Source organism: Anarrhichthys ocellatus, unplaced genomic scaffold (assembly GCF_004355925.1).
Source record: "Anarrhichthys ocellatus isolate YVR2014 unplaced genomic scaffold, GSC_Weel_1.0 scaffold3, whole genome shotgun sequence".
Classification (NCBI taxonomy): Eukaryota; Metazoa; Chordata; class Actinopteri; order Perciformes; family Anarhichadidae; genus Anarrhichthys; species Anarrhichthys ocellatus.
The window spans coordinates 16591578-16609796 of NW_022280033.1; the positions used below are offsets into that span (position 1 = coordinate 16591578).

The window sequence follows — 18219 nt, forward strand, 5'->3', positions numbered from 1 at the left end:
CCCCCCCCCCCCCCCCCCCCAACTTGAGTCTGTTTTAAATGTTTATATTTTGGTTCCCCATTGACGTAAAACAGTCTTATCTCAGAGCGCAGGAGCTCAGGACAAAAGGAGGATTTATTCCCCAGTGTGCAGAACAAGGCCGTGCAGCAGACACGAGCTTCTCCCACTGAGCACTTGACACTCACAACACAAAGGATGTGCTTTACATTAGTTCTTCTCCTTGACTACCCTTCTTTTATTAGTTTCACGTTGTATTACCACACAAAGAAGACAAATGAGATCATGAGGGTTGATAATATGTTTTTATTGAAATGAAAAAAGTATGCACATGCGGTAAAATGTACTTTTTAGTAAATGTACTATTTTCAATATGTCAGGTTTATATTTTGCAGTTATAATTGCTTTTAAAATATTCAAAAGTAAATAAAAATATAATTATTTTGACAAGGAATCAGCTTTGTGTAGTTAAAAATTGCACAAGATCAAGAGAAAGGATTTTTCATACAAAAGAGTTTATTTTTTTGATCAAAAACTATAATTCAACAAAATAGAGGTCTGCGTGTGAAAAATTATAATTTTTCATCTCTACAAACGTACGTACACTTCGACAAAAATAGTTACATATTGACTTTAACTATGCAACTAAGACCACAAAGATTTTCTCAGAATCCATTTAACATTGCACAACATTTTAGGGCCATATCAAAGTAACTTTTGATTTAAAGTACACCAAATAATACACCATTGCCTGTATCTTCAGTACAATCTAGTGGTCATCACAATCACACTACATGTTTGTCATTGCTATACTTTGAACAAAAAAACTGCTCAACATTGCTGGGTTCACTTGCAAAAATTGGAAAATAATGAAGAAGGAAAATAATGCAATACAAATGTATTTACTTTCTCCTGGATTAGAGGAGAAATATTCACATTGTCACTCACATCCAACAACATGACTGATTATCTGCCACATGGCAGCAGTTTATGCGTGGACCTGGTGGCCATCGAATGGATATGTGAACGACGAGTGGATGTAGTCCTGATCAGTGGGAGAGTCGTACCTCACGAGGCAGGGGTAATTTTCAGGCTGCACGCAGTCAAACTGCAGGTCCAGCCACTGCCTGTGAGGAGCGTTGTGTCTCCTGGCGTCTGTCAGGATCCGGTTGAGGGCCATGATGTAGCTGAGGGCCATCTGCAGGGTTTCATACTTGGACAGTGTTTTGTCCTGGCCCCACTGGGGGACCACTTTACGTAGGCAGTCGAAGGCTGTGTTCAGACCCTGCATCCTCTTCCTCTCTCTGGCATTGGCAGCATTCCGTCGCCTCGTGATGGTCTCGTATTTCTCTGGGCTCTTGGAGTCTGGTTCCGAGGACTCGGATCCAGAGTCGGTGCAGCTGGGTCGCCGGGACTTCATGATGTTGGGTTCCTCGGGGTTCCTCAGAGGTCTCCTCTGTTATCGCCTGGCTGATGTCCAAGATGTATGTCCTTTGTAGAGACCAAGGTGTCTGTGATCCCGGAGACAGTGCGGGAGCAGCTTTTATAAGATGGAGCAGATGAACAGGTGGCAGCAGGTGGAGTCCCTGAACCCCACCCCCACCACCCATCCTCAATATTGTATATAGAGAAACACACCCATGCAGACACATAAACACCCACACCCACTCTTCACACACACACACACACACACATACACACACACACACACACACACACACGCACACACACACACACACACACACACACAAACAAAACCTTAATGAAATTCCAATTATCTTGGGCTGGGCTATCTGGCCGTGGCTTCACTCAGAGCCATGTGTCACAAACACTAAAAGTCTACCATCTGGAAGCACAACTCACCACAGCAGATAGTGCACACAAACTTTTAAGAGATTGTGAATATTTCCTGAGTCAATAGAAACCTAGCAATTAACATTTAAGGTCTGAACTCTTAATTGAGATATGAATTAAACAACATTTTGACACATTTTGGATTGTTATTACTGTCAGGTATTAGCAAATATATTAAACTACACAAATGTTTCTAAAATGCCAATAAAAGCACTAGTGTCATTTTTATCTAATTACTATTCACTGTACTTAAATTTTACTTTTACGTATATGCAAACATCTCACGTCATTGTATAATTAATTGTTTTCTATTCAATATTTTACAAGTTCAAATATTTTCTGCTTCTAAAATGTAAGATTTTTGTATGGAAATTTGAATAACTTTGTTACTAAACCATTGTTATATTTAGCTGCCATGTGTCTTTATTTATAAAACTAGATATGAAATCTTTGAAAGCATCTTGGTCCATCAGGTTTTATTAAAACCTGATGGACTTCCGGCCAAGATGCCACCAAGAAGTGCCGTCTCACTTCTCATGTGACTGGTCTGCACGTGATAATAACCATAATCTGAGATTAGCCTGAGGCAACAGAAGTGGAAGTGTGGCCCATAACCTCAGGGATTTTAACAGCACATCGGGGGATTATAACTCCCAAACAATATGGACCAAGATGGTGCACAGATTACTGTGCCATCTGAGATTTGGAGAGCACTTTGTGAACATGTGAAATAGCCAAAAGTTCTTCTACTTTTTACATTATAAAGTACGTCAGTCAAAAAGTGTGTTTTCCAGTGCTGTGGTCTTAATGAATCACAGTATGTGGGATGCATTAATGTTCCTTTCGTACTTGGGACCACATGTGAAATAAATAATTGATCTGTGTGGTGGTCCGAGAAAAATGGGACGGACAGAATAATTTGCCTGTCTGTCCTTCCCATCTGCCAACATTGAATCGTGTAATTCAGGAGGATGGATCTGAATATCTTCCTCTGTTCCACACACACACACGCAAACACACTATTGACTGTTAGCGCACGCAGCCACACAAAAAACAACTTTAATCAGACTCAGGTTTTACTCTACTTTAAATTCTCATAACGATCTCTCAGTTGTGCTTTAAATCGCATTTAATTGTGTGTTTGCCTGAGAAAAGATGCATAGATTGAGCAGATTGTGAAGATTTCTTTACATATAAAATAATGAGCTCCTAGTTATAAAATACCCAACAATACACAAATTAGTTCAAATTAGTTCAATCTTCATTCATTTACACATCAATGCATCAATATTAGTAATATGTGACAATTCTGCACTGTAAAAAGGAGATTTCTGCACTTTTGATACCTAAATATATGTTGTAATATTTCTGTACTTGTAATTTAAGTAAAATTTGAAAGCAGGGATTTAATCGAATCTTTAATAGAATCTGAATTCTGCTTTATTTTCTGGGGCCCTCCTTTGTGGGCTCCTGTCACTGTGCAGAACTCAAAGCTTGGGTGCAGAGGCAGGTTATGAATGATTAATCACTGTCGGAGGCCTAGAATAATGCCCGTCTCTGGTATTGGGTCATGGACACAAGCTGATGCTGTCTGGTCATTTTGGGATGGACTGGTTAGCTGTGCAATTAGGCATATAATCCCATCTACCAGTTGGTTCATTGATTACAGATTGATGTAGTTTGCCAGCTGCTGCTTGTCTTGTCTGAGGGCCTCGTCTCAGACGTGGCCCGGCCCTTCCGTGTCTTCCACCCTTTTTTTTTTTTTTAACAACCACTCACATGATTGGCTTGTCTGAGCACTGGTGGCTGAGCCATGCTCTCTGTCAAAAGCCATATGTCACAACTGAGGAGTGACCCGTCTGCTGGGACAGAAGCATGTACCCTCGTAAATCCAGTTTTCCTTATGGAGAAACTAGAGATTAAGGCACAAAGCGTATGTTTCAGTACAGGAGAAAGTGTAGGAAAAGATTCCCTCTGCCTATGTGTGGTTTGACTTGATAAATCTCATTATCAGCACAGGATTAGTTTAAAAGAGCAGTGGAAATTTGAATGAGCAGAGATGAACACGTCACAAGTGTGTCACTACTTTTGGTTTCCAATGTGGAAACTTTTATTGCTGGTTCAAAAGATTACTGTTATTATTGTGTCGACACTGCAGTAATCAAGTGAGAACAATTAGAAAATGTAAAACAGTATTTGAAACATCATGGCAAGATTCAGTATAAGTGAGCTATGACTAATTAATTAAATATAAAAAAATAAATATATTGGATTTTCAAAACCAAACCCCATCCCATTCAAAGCCCACAGATATGTACTCCTTAGCAACACACGCAGCACTCAGTTAACAAGTAGGCCTGGCAGCTGGTCAGATGAGGCTCGGAGTATAATTAGGTCACATAAGGTGAATGTAATTTTATGCCTATTTGAACTCTCTTCCCCTATATTTGAACTGATTAGCAATGCTTAATTGGCTTCAGAGCTTTCCTAATTGTTTTGAAGTTGGCATCAGTTTAAGCTAATAGGGCTCCGATTGAAGCATGGTCACAACAAGCTCTCAGTAATGACAGCAAAAATTTTGATTTTAACCCACATTAATGTCAGAGCAAACTATCCATCAACCCAAGGGCATACATTACTGTGGAGGACACAGGGGGCATGTCCCCCCAACTTTATCAGAAGGCAGTATTGGACCCCTTCACTAGTCCGAAAAAACTAACTTCAAATTAAAACAACCTGAAGACTCTGCATGCACCTAGCACCACGCAGAAACAGCACCAGCTCTCAGTCCCCTTCCAGCTCCCCGTCCCCTCACGTTACGTTAGCAATGTCCAAACCCTCCCAAGCTACAGAAGACGCACAACACAAGACATCTTTTTCAAAATAAGAATATGAGTGATGTCTCAGACAATCTATATTTGGTTAGCTAATGTAAAGTTAGAAATATTTATAGTGGGATAATGTTGGGATATCACTTACTAAATGTCTTCAAGTTAGCTATAGCCATAGATAATGGCATAGCTGAACTGTGTTATTCTTTTTACATGTTATTTGAAACAAGCACAGCCACTCAACACATTCATGGACATTTATTTTTATTTTTTGGAAATCCTTTATTGTGTGTGTAACTCAGCTGGAAGAGTCCTTGGTAATAGCAAAAAGGTACATGTCTGTGACACAGCACCTCCTCCCCCATCTTTGACATCAAAATGATGTCCCTGCATTAACCTCTATCTAAAGAGGGAAGAAATGAGATAACTTCACCAGTTAAACTTTCAGGTGCTTTCTCAGCAGCATGCAGCATTATACCCACATGTTCCAGCAAAGCAAACATATCACTCATTTGAATAAATATAACTTTATTCTGAGAGGGACAAAACTATTTTACAAAGTGCAACTTTACATCAGTTGAGTATGTGCTTTTCTTCAATATATTTATTAACCGACTGATAGAAGTTCAATTATAACCTCTGTGTGACTTGTTGGTGTCATTTCAAAGCAAAGCCAACAGTCTGTCTTACCACAAAATAAGAGCGTTGAGTCTCATCCGAGTCATTCCTCCGGTAATGCGTCTCCAACTGTAGATACGATCGAGATAAATCGTTGTCCATATAAAGATGAATTAAATCACCTGAAGGCCAAACATACTTGAAGAAATATTTTGTGTTTCAACTAGTAACCATGAATGACAGTCACCTAACAGCATCTTATTATTACTATGCCTGCAGACACAGTGTGTATACAATATTGCATCAATCATCAACCATTGGCATGCATGCACATGGAAAAAAAAACATGGTGCAAAAATATGAACCAGTGATGAACATCAAGAAATGATCTCGGTAAATGTCGAAAGAATCCCATCTTGCTGGAGCCATTTAAATAAACTGCTCTAAATGGCAGATTCAAATGTCTATTTATATACTCTAAACTACCGGTGATTATTAATAAATAAGTTTATATTTATAGACATTTCATATAAACTTTAACAGAAACTATTACTACCAGTTCAGGTAGATATTATTTGCAATAACAATAAGCAGTGCTTGTACCACTTTGAGAACAGGACTAACGATTAAGAACAGATGTTCACCAACATTCAGCAACACCCTCACTATCGTAGCTCAATATGATGTAGAAAACAAACGTGAGTCATTCAAACCGGTCAGAGCAACACTATTCAACCTCATGAGCTAAGACTTTGCAAATCTGTTTTTCTGTATGTGAAACACATCTTTCGTATGACTTGAGTAAATAGGAATGGTGACAAACCCCACTATCAGTGCTGATAGCTGTAACACAATAATTCATTGCCATTCTACTCTGAGTGTATCACTTCAAAATGCATCACACAAATCACATGGCAAATCTGCTCGTCATTCTCCTTTTAGCCCTCCGCGGTTTCGACCTCAGCATGTGCTGGGAGATCTCTGGAGGGTTGCCGTGCTGCAGTGTCACAGCTCCTCGCTCTCCAGCATGACTTCAGGAGGGGAGCTGGAGAACAGGATGGGGTTGGTGTCTGACGTAGGGAAAATCGACTTGATGTCGAGCCCCTGGCCCGTCAGAGCTGCGTAGCGGCTGCCCGTACGTGGAGCCATTTTCATGGGTGCAGGGATGCTCTGATGCCACTGAGCTAAAGGCGCAGCAGATAGCTAGTATTACTACCAAAATGAGGCACATTTGTTAATAAAGCTGATAGTCACACAGCTGTGCAGAATATTCACCGTAGATATCAAGCCTGCAGGTGCAGGATACAATTCCAGCCTCGTTTTTTGCCGACACTGTGTACCAGCCAGCGTCGTCTTTTGTTGTTGGCTGGATGAGGAGACACACATATCCAGTTGCATCCTGGGTCATGCTGAAATAAACAGATCGTGGAGAATTCATTCCAGTTCCAATAGAGATCTTTGTAACCATTAAGTTGCAATACACTGTACTAAAACAGCTACACAGAGAGGCTCAGAACTCCTACTGACCTGATTCTGTTCTTAGTTTTAGGAATGGTGTCATTGTCTTTCTTCCAGAAGATGACGGGAGGGGGCATGCCCACCACCCGGCACTCCAACCTGACTGGGGTCCCATTAGGAATACCCATGTTCTGCAGCTTCTCCACAAACTGGGGAGGGTGCTTCATCTCTTTCTCTGAAGTGGACATGACTTAGATTACATGAACTTCCAAACAGGGCATGGGACATCACGCTATTCAACTGACTTGTGTATGAGCAATTCATTCCTTTTCATTGAGCACATCCAGTCCTTACCCACAACTTTGAGCTCGAGACTAAAAGAGCTCTGCCCTGCTTTGTTGCTGGCGATGCACGTGTATGTGCCGCCGTCATTCTGTGTCAGGGGATCAATGACCAGAGAATGGATGCCATTCTCCCGCACCACCATCTTGTGGTAAAGGTCTGGATAGATTGGCCTCCCGTTGACCAACCACATGAGCTCCGGGTTGGGGAGGCCGCTCACCTGTAGGACAGAAAACGTGGAAAGTAAAATAAGGCAAAAATTCAATATCTTTGTAGTATGCACCAGGACCTGCTGCCTACCTTACACTCTAGTCTACACAGTCTTCCTTCATGAGCCAGCATGTCCCCCGGAGGCTGGTGGAAGTGAGGCCGAAAAAATTGCTCCTGGGTTTGCTCACTTTCCACTTCCTGTATGCGGGCTCGCACCCTGAGAAATGCAAACAGAGCATGTTGTGGGGCCCGAATACACGCTTTGACGTTAACCCACATTGGTCTTTATCGTGATGTACAGTATGTTAGCATTTTATGTTAGATACACACAATCACAAAATATCACTATTGTCAGGGAGGAAAGTCATCAATTGGCTGGTCCCTCATGCTGCAGAGGGCTTCTTCTTACCTCTGCAGACCACACTGCACACTCAGTCCTGCTCACCTCTGAGAGTGAATAGGTGTCAGTCGGGGAGGTCCCGTTTGGACTATCAAATGACCCGAGCAGCTTATTCGTCCCTGATGGTCATCAAATATCAAATATCAGATTTTGTAGCAGGTGAGAAGGCGTTGACAGTATGAACAGGAAGTGTGAGGTATCACCTGTGGATTAGCTGCCATGATGGTGTAGTTGCCGTCGTCGTCATTGGTCGTGGACTCTATATGTAGAGCGCAGGTCCCATCCCCCTCTCTTATCTTCTTGTAATGGGTTTTCTTCCTCAAGATCTGCTTGCCATCCTTGAACCAGTAAACCTGATGATGAGAGACGCACATGTGGAGGGTAAAGTTGAGGGATGAAAGTGACAAGAGCATGCTGTCATTAGTGCAGCACAGTTTTTGACCTCTCACCTTTGGGAAAGGGATTCCCACTACTTTACATGACAAAGTGACAGGCACGCCTTCCATGGCTCTGAAGTTCTTCAGTTTCTTGTCAAATATGGGCGCGATGCATCTTCCTGTAGGGACGTCATCGTGCTGCACCTCATCGTCCGACTCCTCCACCGGCGTCCGCTCCAAACGGAATTCGATCTCGCTCATTAGCCTCTGCTCGAAGTTGGACACTTTGTACTGCTGGAAAAGTAAATCCACCACATAAAAGTAATCGCCACAGTCAACGGTTGCATTACATCTGTCTCGGACATGAAAGCTTAACACACTGCAACAAATGCTCTTGGAGAAGTATGCAACAATCAGAAACATGAGATAACGTGCATCTATTAACGTGTAGCATCCGTGGTATTAAAGTAACAATACATAACTCAAATCTCTAAACAAAACGGTATTTTTGTCACTTTAAGCCAGTTGATGATGATTATCATGCAGTGGCATGGCATCTGTCTGGCGGTATCATCTCTGGTTGGTAAAACAAAATAGGGTTGAAGGTTAAACAGAGTACAGAGGAAGATGAACTCGAGAGGCGAACTGCAGAGTTGAAAGACAAAACTAGCAGGAGATTGTTAAAGAGTATAAAATGAAAGGGCAATATGCAGGTTTGTGAGTTGAGGGTTTTGTTTTTAAAAAGTGGACTATGTCATGTTGGCTTTTTTGGGAAAATCTGAAATGCAAACAGAGGAAAGGGGCTGCAGGCTTCAGTGGGGAAAATGTAAAATGAGATAACTGAAAACTGGAGAATACAGCACGACACAACAGTAGAGTCGTTCCATTTCATTGGCTTAATGAATGCAGGCAGTGTTGGGGAAGCTACTTTGAAAGCAAAGCTTTGCAAGCTACCAATTACTTCACACTACAAGAAGTTGAACTACAGCAAAGCTACCCGGGTTATTTAAAGCAACTTAGAAAAAGTAGTTCAAACTAAAAAAGAAAAAAAAAAAATCTAATTGACAAGTAAATTATAACTAAATACGGTACAAAAACTCACACGCAAGCACTTGTTCACAGGTCATAAATATTTAACTTTTTAGACTATTTGACTGGCTTAAGCACTGGTCTTAAAAAATGGGCTTGTTGTTTTGCACTTGCAGGCAGGCACTACACAAAGGTGAAAGGTCAAGTGTGTGTTGGTGGCTGCCTGACAAACGCATTGAAAGAAAAAAGGGTCAGGAGGACAGATCAAAGGGGTTTAGTTACACTAGAGAAGCAATTGTTCAATAAAACAAAACAAAAATCATTCATTTCCTCTCATGAAAGCAGACATCTCTACAGTTGATATCTCCAAAACTAGGCAACTCACACCAAAACAATCTAATAAATAAATTGATAAACAGCACTACAGAGGAAAAATATGTATTTTTGATTTTGGGGTGAACTGTCCCTTTAAACTACTACATAGTTCATCACTCCCCAGCACTGAATGCAGGTTATATATTAGTACAGAAGCTGGAATGCTTGTTAGAGATATCCATGATATTTAGACAATGACGTTTCTTGATCTCGGCCTGAAACATTTTAATAACCCATAAAGCCTTGAGCAAACCAGTGGTTGGGACGGGAAGATCCTTGTACCTCATCATAGTTAATGACAGTAGCAGGAATGTTTGGTCCAAGGGGTCTGCTCGCTGTTTCCCCCTCATTACTCAGCTTCTATGAGAGGATAGGGATGGATGAAGACACACATACTCTACACACAAACATATAGGACCTACTGATGGAATAACACACAAGCTAATTGTTAATAGCGTGCGTATGTTGTTACGCTACATGGACACACAACAATGAATAACTGGAGGGAATGATGGCTGATGCTCCGTTGAAATGAAGCCAGTTCCTCATTGCCTCTGAGTCAATCTGAGCGATTTTATGTCCCTTTATCATTTTACATTTTAAGATATCTGTCTTTTATTATCTTTTTAAATATGAATCTCAAAATGAATTCATAAGTAGAAACCTGGAGACAAGTGAGAATACAGCGCAGTCATTGGTTAATATACAGTAACTACATAACTTCATTCCTAAAAGTTTAAAACAGTTGCTTCCTTAACATTTAACGATCACATACCTACATGTCAACAAACAGATAATTTATTGATATTTATGAGCAAGGATGTGATGGAGGCTGAAATCCACTTTCAATTTGAAGATAGTTCAGAGAAAATTTCTCTCGTAGTTTCCATTTATTTATTCACCACCAGATCACTGCCATTGAAGCATTCAAAAAAGGAGAAATCAAGCAGAGCTGGAGACTACTTAGTACCTGTTGATGTGTGAAATGTGGAGCGTCGTCTTTAAATCGAAGCTTATTCTCAATATCTTGGAGCAGAATTACTTTGCTTTCTCGGTTGTCCTCCATCGACGGGAGGCGCATCTTTGGTACGCTCTTTTTTGGCCTGAGAAGACAGAAGGGAAAAGTGTATTATAGCGTGCGACAGTTCACCACTCTCATGAGCATCGTACTCCGTCAGAGAGGGTGTACCTTAAAGGAGCTCCCTTGGGCAGGCCCATTGAGTTGGTGGGCTGACTCGGGGTCAGGGACGGCAGGACGGAGCTCAGGAACGCCACTGGGTTTTGAATGGGGCTTGGGGTGGAGCTGCTGGACGTGGGAGAGGAGGCCTGGGGAGGCGACTGGGCTCTCATGGCGAACAGGCTGTTCAGGAATGCCGCCGACACCGGTAAGGGTGAGGACACGATGGAGGGAGGGCTGGTGGGAGACTTGAGCACCCTCGTGGGGAAGAACATGGGTGGTGGGGAGAATGGTGGGAGAGTAGGGGAGCTGGCTGCGGAGGAGTTGAGCTCAGCGGCCAGCTCTTGGAGCAGAGGGACCGGTGATTCTGTCGGAGAAGGACTCCTGACCGGTGAGAAGGCCTGAGCAGCTATGAACTCTTTTGGCCGGGCATAGTTGAAGGTGTGGGAGGTGGCGGTGAGGTTCATGAGGGAGGCGTGGGTGCTTCTCAGTAGCGGAGCAGGAGATATGATCTGCTGTAAGGCTGAGGCCGGACCTGGAAGGGCAGTACTAAGCTTCGGTGCAGGAGGAGGGTAAAATTGGGGTGTATGTGCAGTTCTGGCAAGAGCTGCAGGGGAGAGGTTGAGGTGGGAGGCATGGATGGTGTTCATCTGGGTTACAGGAGCTACGCTGAAAGGGGGGAATGTTTTCAGCTGTGCGGCAGGTGGAGGAGAGGTCACCAGGGAAGCAGAAGCATTGAGAAGAGGTGAAAAGGTGGTGTTGAGTGCTGGAGCAGAGCTTAGAGAGGGAACAGGGGGAGCGGTGGTCAGCGGAGGTGCAGAGTGGGGCGTCTGCTGCGGGGGCGACGTGGTGTTGAGGATGGGCTGGAAAGGTGGCGGATGGGGTTCAAGGTGCATTCTGGGGGACCACAGCGGACCTTCATTGGAGCTTTGGACCTCGGGCTGGATCTGGATCTGTAATTGGCTGTGGGACTGCGGCTGGGTGTGGGTTTGGGTCTCAGGTTCCGTCTCCTGCTGCTGCTCCATAAGGACCTGGTTGTGCAGCAGCCGGAGCTGGACTGGGTCCCTGTTGATCAAAGCAAAACTAAAATAAAAAAACCTTCCAAAAAATGACACTATACATGGTGAAAATGAGAGCAGCTCAGTGCACTGCTCTCATAAATTAAGTCCACGCTGTAAACCCCAGCTGGAACGAGCCAAAGTCGGCATGAAGAATACTCTGCCCTTTTATGGGCTACCAACAAGTAGTCTACAAACAAAACACCGTCCAAGCTCTTTCAGCTTTCATTCTAAACAGGAGACACTCTTTGTTTTTTTTTATCAAATTGCTACAATGTTTTAAAAATGAAACAATACAGGACAAATTGTCATTTGTGTTTTAAGCAAAGACAGCAGTAAACAGCTCATTAAAGCATAAAATATTTAAATTATAGCATTATTACAAATATTAGAGGAACATAAATACATAGAGGTGCACTTACAAATAGAAAATGCCATCCTTTGTTTTAGAAAGCCGGAAAGTCCACATTTGAAGTCTGCATGCATTCAATTGTGAATTGCAACTGACTACAGCTGCTAGTTGAGCTAGAGGAGGAGGAACCTCCCACCCGAAATGAGACTCATGTGCTTATACTTGTTTTTTTATTTGCTCTACTCACAGTTTGGGTTTCGCCAGCACTGGTGGGGGTTCTTTGTTGATTGACATGGTGTCGTCATCATCTAACTGACTGGATGAGTCACTCTGTTCATCCTCCTCTTCCTCAGGCAGTTTGAAGTGCACACGCAGGCCGACCCTGGAGACGGAGCGTGAGTCTTTGTGGTTCGTCTGGGCGCCTGTCTTTAGGCAGGAGTTAGGAGGGGGATCAGGGAGGGGCACCACAATGAGGCTCCCATTCTGATGGTTTGGGGTCCCCTTGACTTTGGGACTCGTGTCAGGTGATGTCACCGAAGGTAGGGGCACTTCCTGCTCAGCTGAAGTCTCAACCGCAAATTGAGAAGTGAAGGGTTTTGGGTATGAGAGCACCTGTGGTTCTGGACGTGGTCCACTGGTTCCAGGAGGGTTCTGGTGGAGACAGGGAGGATCTCGGTTTGGGGTGCTGGTGCTGCGAGAGCTGAGGCAGGAGCCGCTGCTCAGGCTGGAGGGTTCCAGACTGTGTAGACTGGTGCGGAAGGGGTCTGGGCGCAACATGCTGGAGCCATTGGGGTCAAGACGGAGGGTGCTGGTGCTCAAGGGGTCCAGACGTAAGGTGCTAGAGACGAGCGGGTCTAGGCGAATGGTGCTGGAGTGGGGCTTGATGCTGTTGGTCACAGTAGCCTCTGGTTGAGGGATTACAGCGGGAGCTGATGAAGGTTCTTGGATTTGATTAGACTTCACCGTCAAACTGCTAAAAGGCCTCACGTGGTTGCTGTTGTTGCCATTGCCTGATGAGAATCAGACAGATACATATCAGTATTTTCCATGCTCTTTCATAAGAATACAAGATAGCTAAAAGTGAAACAGGAGGGTTACCTTTGACCCTTAGAGTCGCAGCGCTGGACACAGTTCCATAGTTGTTGCTTGCTGTGCAAGTAAACATCCCTGAATCTTCAGGAAATACCTCAGCAATGACCAGAGTGCATATTCCCTCTTGAAGTAAAAAAAAAAAAAAGAAAAAAGAAGTGATACTCACATAATCAAGTTTGTGTGGTATAACTGCATTATATTAACTTCTCAGCTAGAGAGTCCTAATAGACTGAGGAAAGATACAGGACTTGTGTTTCAGATGCCCAGCAGTGATGCTTCTTTGTGTCACTGGGGCTGAGAGTCTATCTGCAGCTACAGCAGCTTGAAGTGGTTTGACACAGGATGAGAGACTACCTTATATGGTCCAGGGAAAAGCAGCCCTGGCTTATGTACAAGAAGAACAGCAGCAGCCTTCGCCAAGGACTATAAACACTTGAGCAGATTAATATGTACACACTGCAGCATCATATACAGATAGGCCGCTGCTATGGTGCAGTCAACAGTTCAATTTAATATGTGCCTGATTCAGCTGGAGATCTGGGCTCTGAAATGGAAACAAGCACCAAAATCATTGTGAAAATGTGATACAAGTTATGGTTTAACAATATGTAGCACTTCTCTGAGTCATTATTATCACTGATCACATTCCACAATCAGTTGATGCAAGATGACCTTTCTTTTTAATTTTCTCTGAGAAATACATTTTGTATATTTATGCTGCTAAATCCCACACTGTAACACTGTATTATGAGATGTTACCATTTACAGTATTTACACAAGATTTCTGCACGTAAACACATTTGTAACCTGAAAATATTTTACAGCAATATCAATATTTTTCAGCGTTTAGGCTCAATAATATTCCCTGCATTCGACAGGATTTTATTTTTTACAAAGGACTTTATGTTTTAATGTCTTACGGCAATATGGATATATAATTGACATACAGTACACTAACAGCGTTTTAAAGCACAGTGTAGTTATTAAAGCACTAAAAGTAATCTCTTTCATTAAATCAGGCAATTTGGAGATTTATGTTTTTATTGTGGCATCACTGTTATTTTAATTTTTTGTCTGCATGCCAAGGTTTTTAAGAAACACAAAACTCACATTACATAAATATATTAAATTAAACTGAACTTGTTTAAGATGCAATTAAGTTTTTAAATCTTAATTAATAAATTATTCGAAAAACTCCTATTCTTTATGAAACAAGGCCTGTCAAATCTGGCACACAATCCGCAGACACAGCGCTCTTAAAGATAATTAAAGCACATTAGCAAGTCCAATAGTACGGCAGTAGTGGGGCAGCAGAGGAGCTTACTGTTCTGCAGGATCCTGAAGTCAGGAGAGTCCTCTATGGTTTTGCCCTCTCTGTACCAGTCCACTCGAGGTGACGGTACCCCTTTCACACGGCACTCTAGCACCACCAGCTGGCCTTCTGACGCAAGGAGGTCCTGCAGGCTCTGGTGGGACAAGACAATGTGAATGTTACCTCAATAAATGCATAAAAGTAGCAGTAAAAATTCTGTTGAGAATGACTTTACCTTTGTGAATACAGGGGCAGCCATGATGGGTTGGCCGTTCAACCCTTGTGGATAGTTGTGGATGGAGGTTTGACTCTGAAGATAAAAAACACACAGAGGACGTGTTCATTCAAATATACAAAAACAGTCATTTGAGAATAATTAGGAAGGAATCTTTTACCTCAGGTTGGGGTGTTTGTGTTGGAGCAGATAGGACAGGCAGTGCGGACGAGGCCACTGCGTTCAAAGGCAGTGACGCAGCTATCGATGCAGCTGTCTGCAATGGCGGTGGTGTTGCTGTGACAGATGTCGACGCCTCCTGGGCTTCTGAAAGCTCTGTATCACCAGGGGGCAAAGTAGGAAACACCTGCACAGGTGACACTGTCGCCTCCTCCTGAGCAGAGTGAGCTGTGGATGCCACAGATATTTTAGACGACTCTGGGACTGAAAGAACGGTGGCCGATGTCCATACTGTTAGAAGAGGTTCTGGGATTATTTGGTTAGTTGTTGGAGAGGAGAACTGCTCATCTGGCTCCTCAGTGGCTGCTGCAGGTTGGGATGACGGAGAGTCTTCCCCTTCTACAGAGAGAGTTTGGCTCGATGGTGGAGGTGAAGATTTCTTCTGCAGCCTTTGAAAATCACAGAGGGAGGAAAGGAACAGCTTATGGAAGAACCACATCAGTTATTGTTTTTATCAGAGTGACAATGTGGTAAAAACTCACTGGGCTTCATGTTCAAGGTGCTGTTCCCCCTCAGAGTCCGTAGAGGAGGCACCTGTTGGTTTGAACAAACAAGCGCACACAACTCTGTCACTGACAGCGTGTAACTGAACCGTAAAAGCGTCGGTAACAAAGAACCGTAAGAATCACCTTCGACATAGATCTCCGCTGATGTTGAGTCGGTGCCATAGAAATTCGATGCAAAGCAAGAGTAACGTCCGGTGTCTTCCTCGAAGGCCTCTGTGATGATCAGAGAGTGCAGCTCGCCGTCGGTGATGGTCTGAATGTCAGGGCTGTTCTCCAGCTCCTTGCCCTCACAAAACCACCTGTAATTAAGCATACGCACCCAAACTGCTCAGTGCAATTCCACATTCTTCCACTTCCACATTTATATTATAGGATTTTCTGTTATTTTTAAAAGCATGTATGTTGGAGAACATCCCCTTTTGGGTAAATTGCACCCTACACGTTTGTTAGACCTCGAGGTTACAGCGGGTTTGGATGAGAAACACTGACAGTAAACATGAACCCTCACAGGTCGTCAATAATGTGCTTTAATCAATATTCTGCACATTCAATTACTTTAAATAGATATTATCACCACTCCATACATGTTGGTCAGAAGTGGATAAGTATGACTACGGGACAAGCGTGGTGAGCCTTAGTGCAAATGGTAGTGTATGTTTGAATGAAATGGTTACTGCCATGTTCACACCGTATGTACAATCTGTACTGTAACTTTACTTGAGCTGTTTCCAGCAAGTACTCCACTTATTTTACACTTCAGTGATATTGTCATATGAACTAACTATTGATTCAGTTGGACATTCCTACTCTTGCTTTATTATTTTAAACCCTATCTTTTCACATTCTGACACCATTTCTATGAGGCCGGTACCATGTGATGTCTTTCCCAGTTCCCTAATAGTGCCCCTGGCTTGTTGCCATCCAGCAGCGTTATGCAGACCAAGAGAAAACTGTTTTGATGAGCAAGCCCTATCCCTTTCCCTGTAAGACAAGAAGCATAGCCAGAGCACCATGAGGCTGCTCCAATGAACTGTTGATGTTATGAAGACGAGTGTTTAATGAAAAGTGTGGGCACCTAATTCTCAAATCTGGCGTTTTCTTAATTTTTTTCTGTTGCCTTTATTGATGTGGTGAAAGACGAGGATGACATGCAACAAAGGTCTCTGGTTGGACGCAAACCAGGTTATATCAGGTCAGCGTCCTATAGCCAATAATCAGTGTTGTAATCTATAATTTCATGCTGTCAAATCATGAATAAATGGGCAGAAATCATGTTAAAATGGGATTTATGACAAGAAAAACTTTCTAACTGGCTAACATTACCGACCAGGCATTAGTCCTACTAAGTAGCATCCAGTACATTGGAGTTGCAGTTGGCAACAGTCTATTTATTCATTGTAAAACTATAATAGTGTGCCCAGAATATCCCCTGTCCTGACCAGCAACATAATGCAGCAGCCTCGACGTCAAAGCTAATCTATTTCGAGCAGAAGAGGTCTCGGTGCTTTATAAAATCCAGCCAATAAACATACAGGAATGAGGTGATGTGTGACTCGCTGGCAAGACGTCATCACATCACCATAAATCTTTTCCAGGGCTTTCACCAGGCTCACGGATCACATACAGTATATGAAACACTTTTTTTTTCAAATAACTACGCAGGCAATTACACAATTATGCTAGACGCTCAGGAGTGGGCTGTCAATGTGCTGCCTGTGGTGAGCCATGTCATTTCAAATGCGTAAGGGTCTAAATTGAAAGCGTGAGTAGTAGAGGAGGTGGCACAGACAGACCCCGCTCACTGCACCTGTCAGGGCTATTTTCCCTCTGGACTTCAGAACCAGGGAGGAGATTCCCCGTTGGAGCCATGGGAGCTCTGACTGGCTGACCTAATCACATATGCATAATGCTAAACATAGACTCAGTACACACACACAATGCTATAAACCCTGACACACCAGAGACAGAACACCACTGCAAACGGATGGGAAATACGAACCTGACAACTCTATTTTGACTCATTTGAGTCATAGTTAGTAACCCAGTAGCTGCAGGGGGGCAGGAGGAACAAACACACGCATCACACAAGAGTCAATGACGAGCTTTATCTTAATAGAATATGTCAAATAAAAGCCAGGCTTGAACACCATGCTGAGGACGTCACATTTTTTTAGAGTAGAAACCACTGAAACAGAACTCAAATCCTCAAGACTTGTACGTTTGTAAGACACTGAGACCAAAAACAAACCGTATAAATAGATGTGGTGAAGCAATAACAGTACAAATCATCATCTTACCAAACTCCTCATGCTTCTGTCAAGAGCTCAGACGGTTCCATTATCAGATGCGACTACAGCTCACAGTGGCAGTCCGGTCTAAAAATGGCAGAGAGCTACATTCTCCCCGGACACGTATATATGTTGGTGGCTCAACAATGTTCAGTACGACAAACAAGCCTGTTGCCCCTTAAAACCTCAGCTTCAGTTCAGGCTTTGTTTTCAGGTCCAGGTCCAGCCAGAGTTTCTTGTTAGTCTTCAAAATGTCCTCTGCTTTACTCTGATACCAACTGAATACAATGAGAGCTGTACATTTCTCTCCCATTTCGGCCCATTTTAAATGTTCTTGATTAGAGTGAGACCCTCATTAGAATTTGATGGGTTTCTTCTTAAGAATGACACAGAGACAAATGTGATTCCCCTTTGTCCCCGACATTACTCTGACCACCAGCAAACACACACACACACACACACACACACACACACACACACACACACACA

The 18219-nt window shown here is 43.0% G+C and overlaps 2 protein-coding genes across 4 annotated transcripts in view; both read right to left on the bottom strand.

Moving 5' to 3' along the window:
* Positions 1–985: 985 nt before the first annotated feature.
* atoh7 (atonal bHLH transcription factor 7) lies at positions 986–1417 on the bottom strand. Its single transcript, XM_031872781.1, has one exon. The coding sequence runs from the start codon at positions 1415–1417 to the stop codon at positions 986–988; it is 432 nt and encodes a 143-aa protein (XP_031728641.1).
* A 3564-nt stretch (positions 1418–4981) lies between these two features.
* mypn (myopalladin) overlaps positions 4982–18219 on the bottom strand; it is a 16462-nt gene continuing 3224 nt past the window's right edge. The window contains exons 3-20 of one of the 3 annotated variants that reach the window (XM_031840713.1): positions 15566–15741; positions 15419–15470; positions 14878–15325; positions 14718–14792; positions 14495–14636; positions 13177–13293; positions 12326–13088; positions 10681–11733; positions 10462–10594; positions 9774–9851; positions 8160–8381; positions 7914–8063; positions 7756–7829; positions 7401–7527; positions 7113–7320; positions 6828–6993; positions 6576–6709; positions 4982–6484 (exon numbers count right to left, since the gene is read on the bottom strand). In XM_031840713.1, the coding sequence (XP_031696573.1) occupies positions 6306–6484; positions 6576–6709; positions 6828–6993; positions 7113–7320; positions 7401–7527; positions 7756–7829; positions 7914–8063; positions 8160–8381; positions 9774–9851; positions 10462–10594; positions 10681–11733; positions 12326–13088; positions 13177–13293; positions 14495–14636; positions 14718–14792; positions 14878–15325; positions 15419–15470; positions 15566–15741 (4297 nt within the window). In that variant the 3' untranslated portion in view covers positions 4982–6305. Of the gene's footprint in view, positions 6485–6575; positions 6710–6827; positions 6994–7112; positions 7321–7400; positions 7528–7719; positions 7830–7913; positions 8064–8159; positions 8382–9773; positions 9852–10461; positions 10595–10680; positions 11734–12325; positions 13089–13176; positions 13294–14494; positions 14637–14717; positions 14793–14877; positions 15326–15418; positions 15471–15565; positions 15742–18219 lie in introns of those variants that run through there. The other 2 variants (XM_031840720.1, XM_031840727.1) reach the window with 2 other exon arrangements.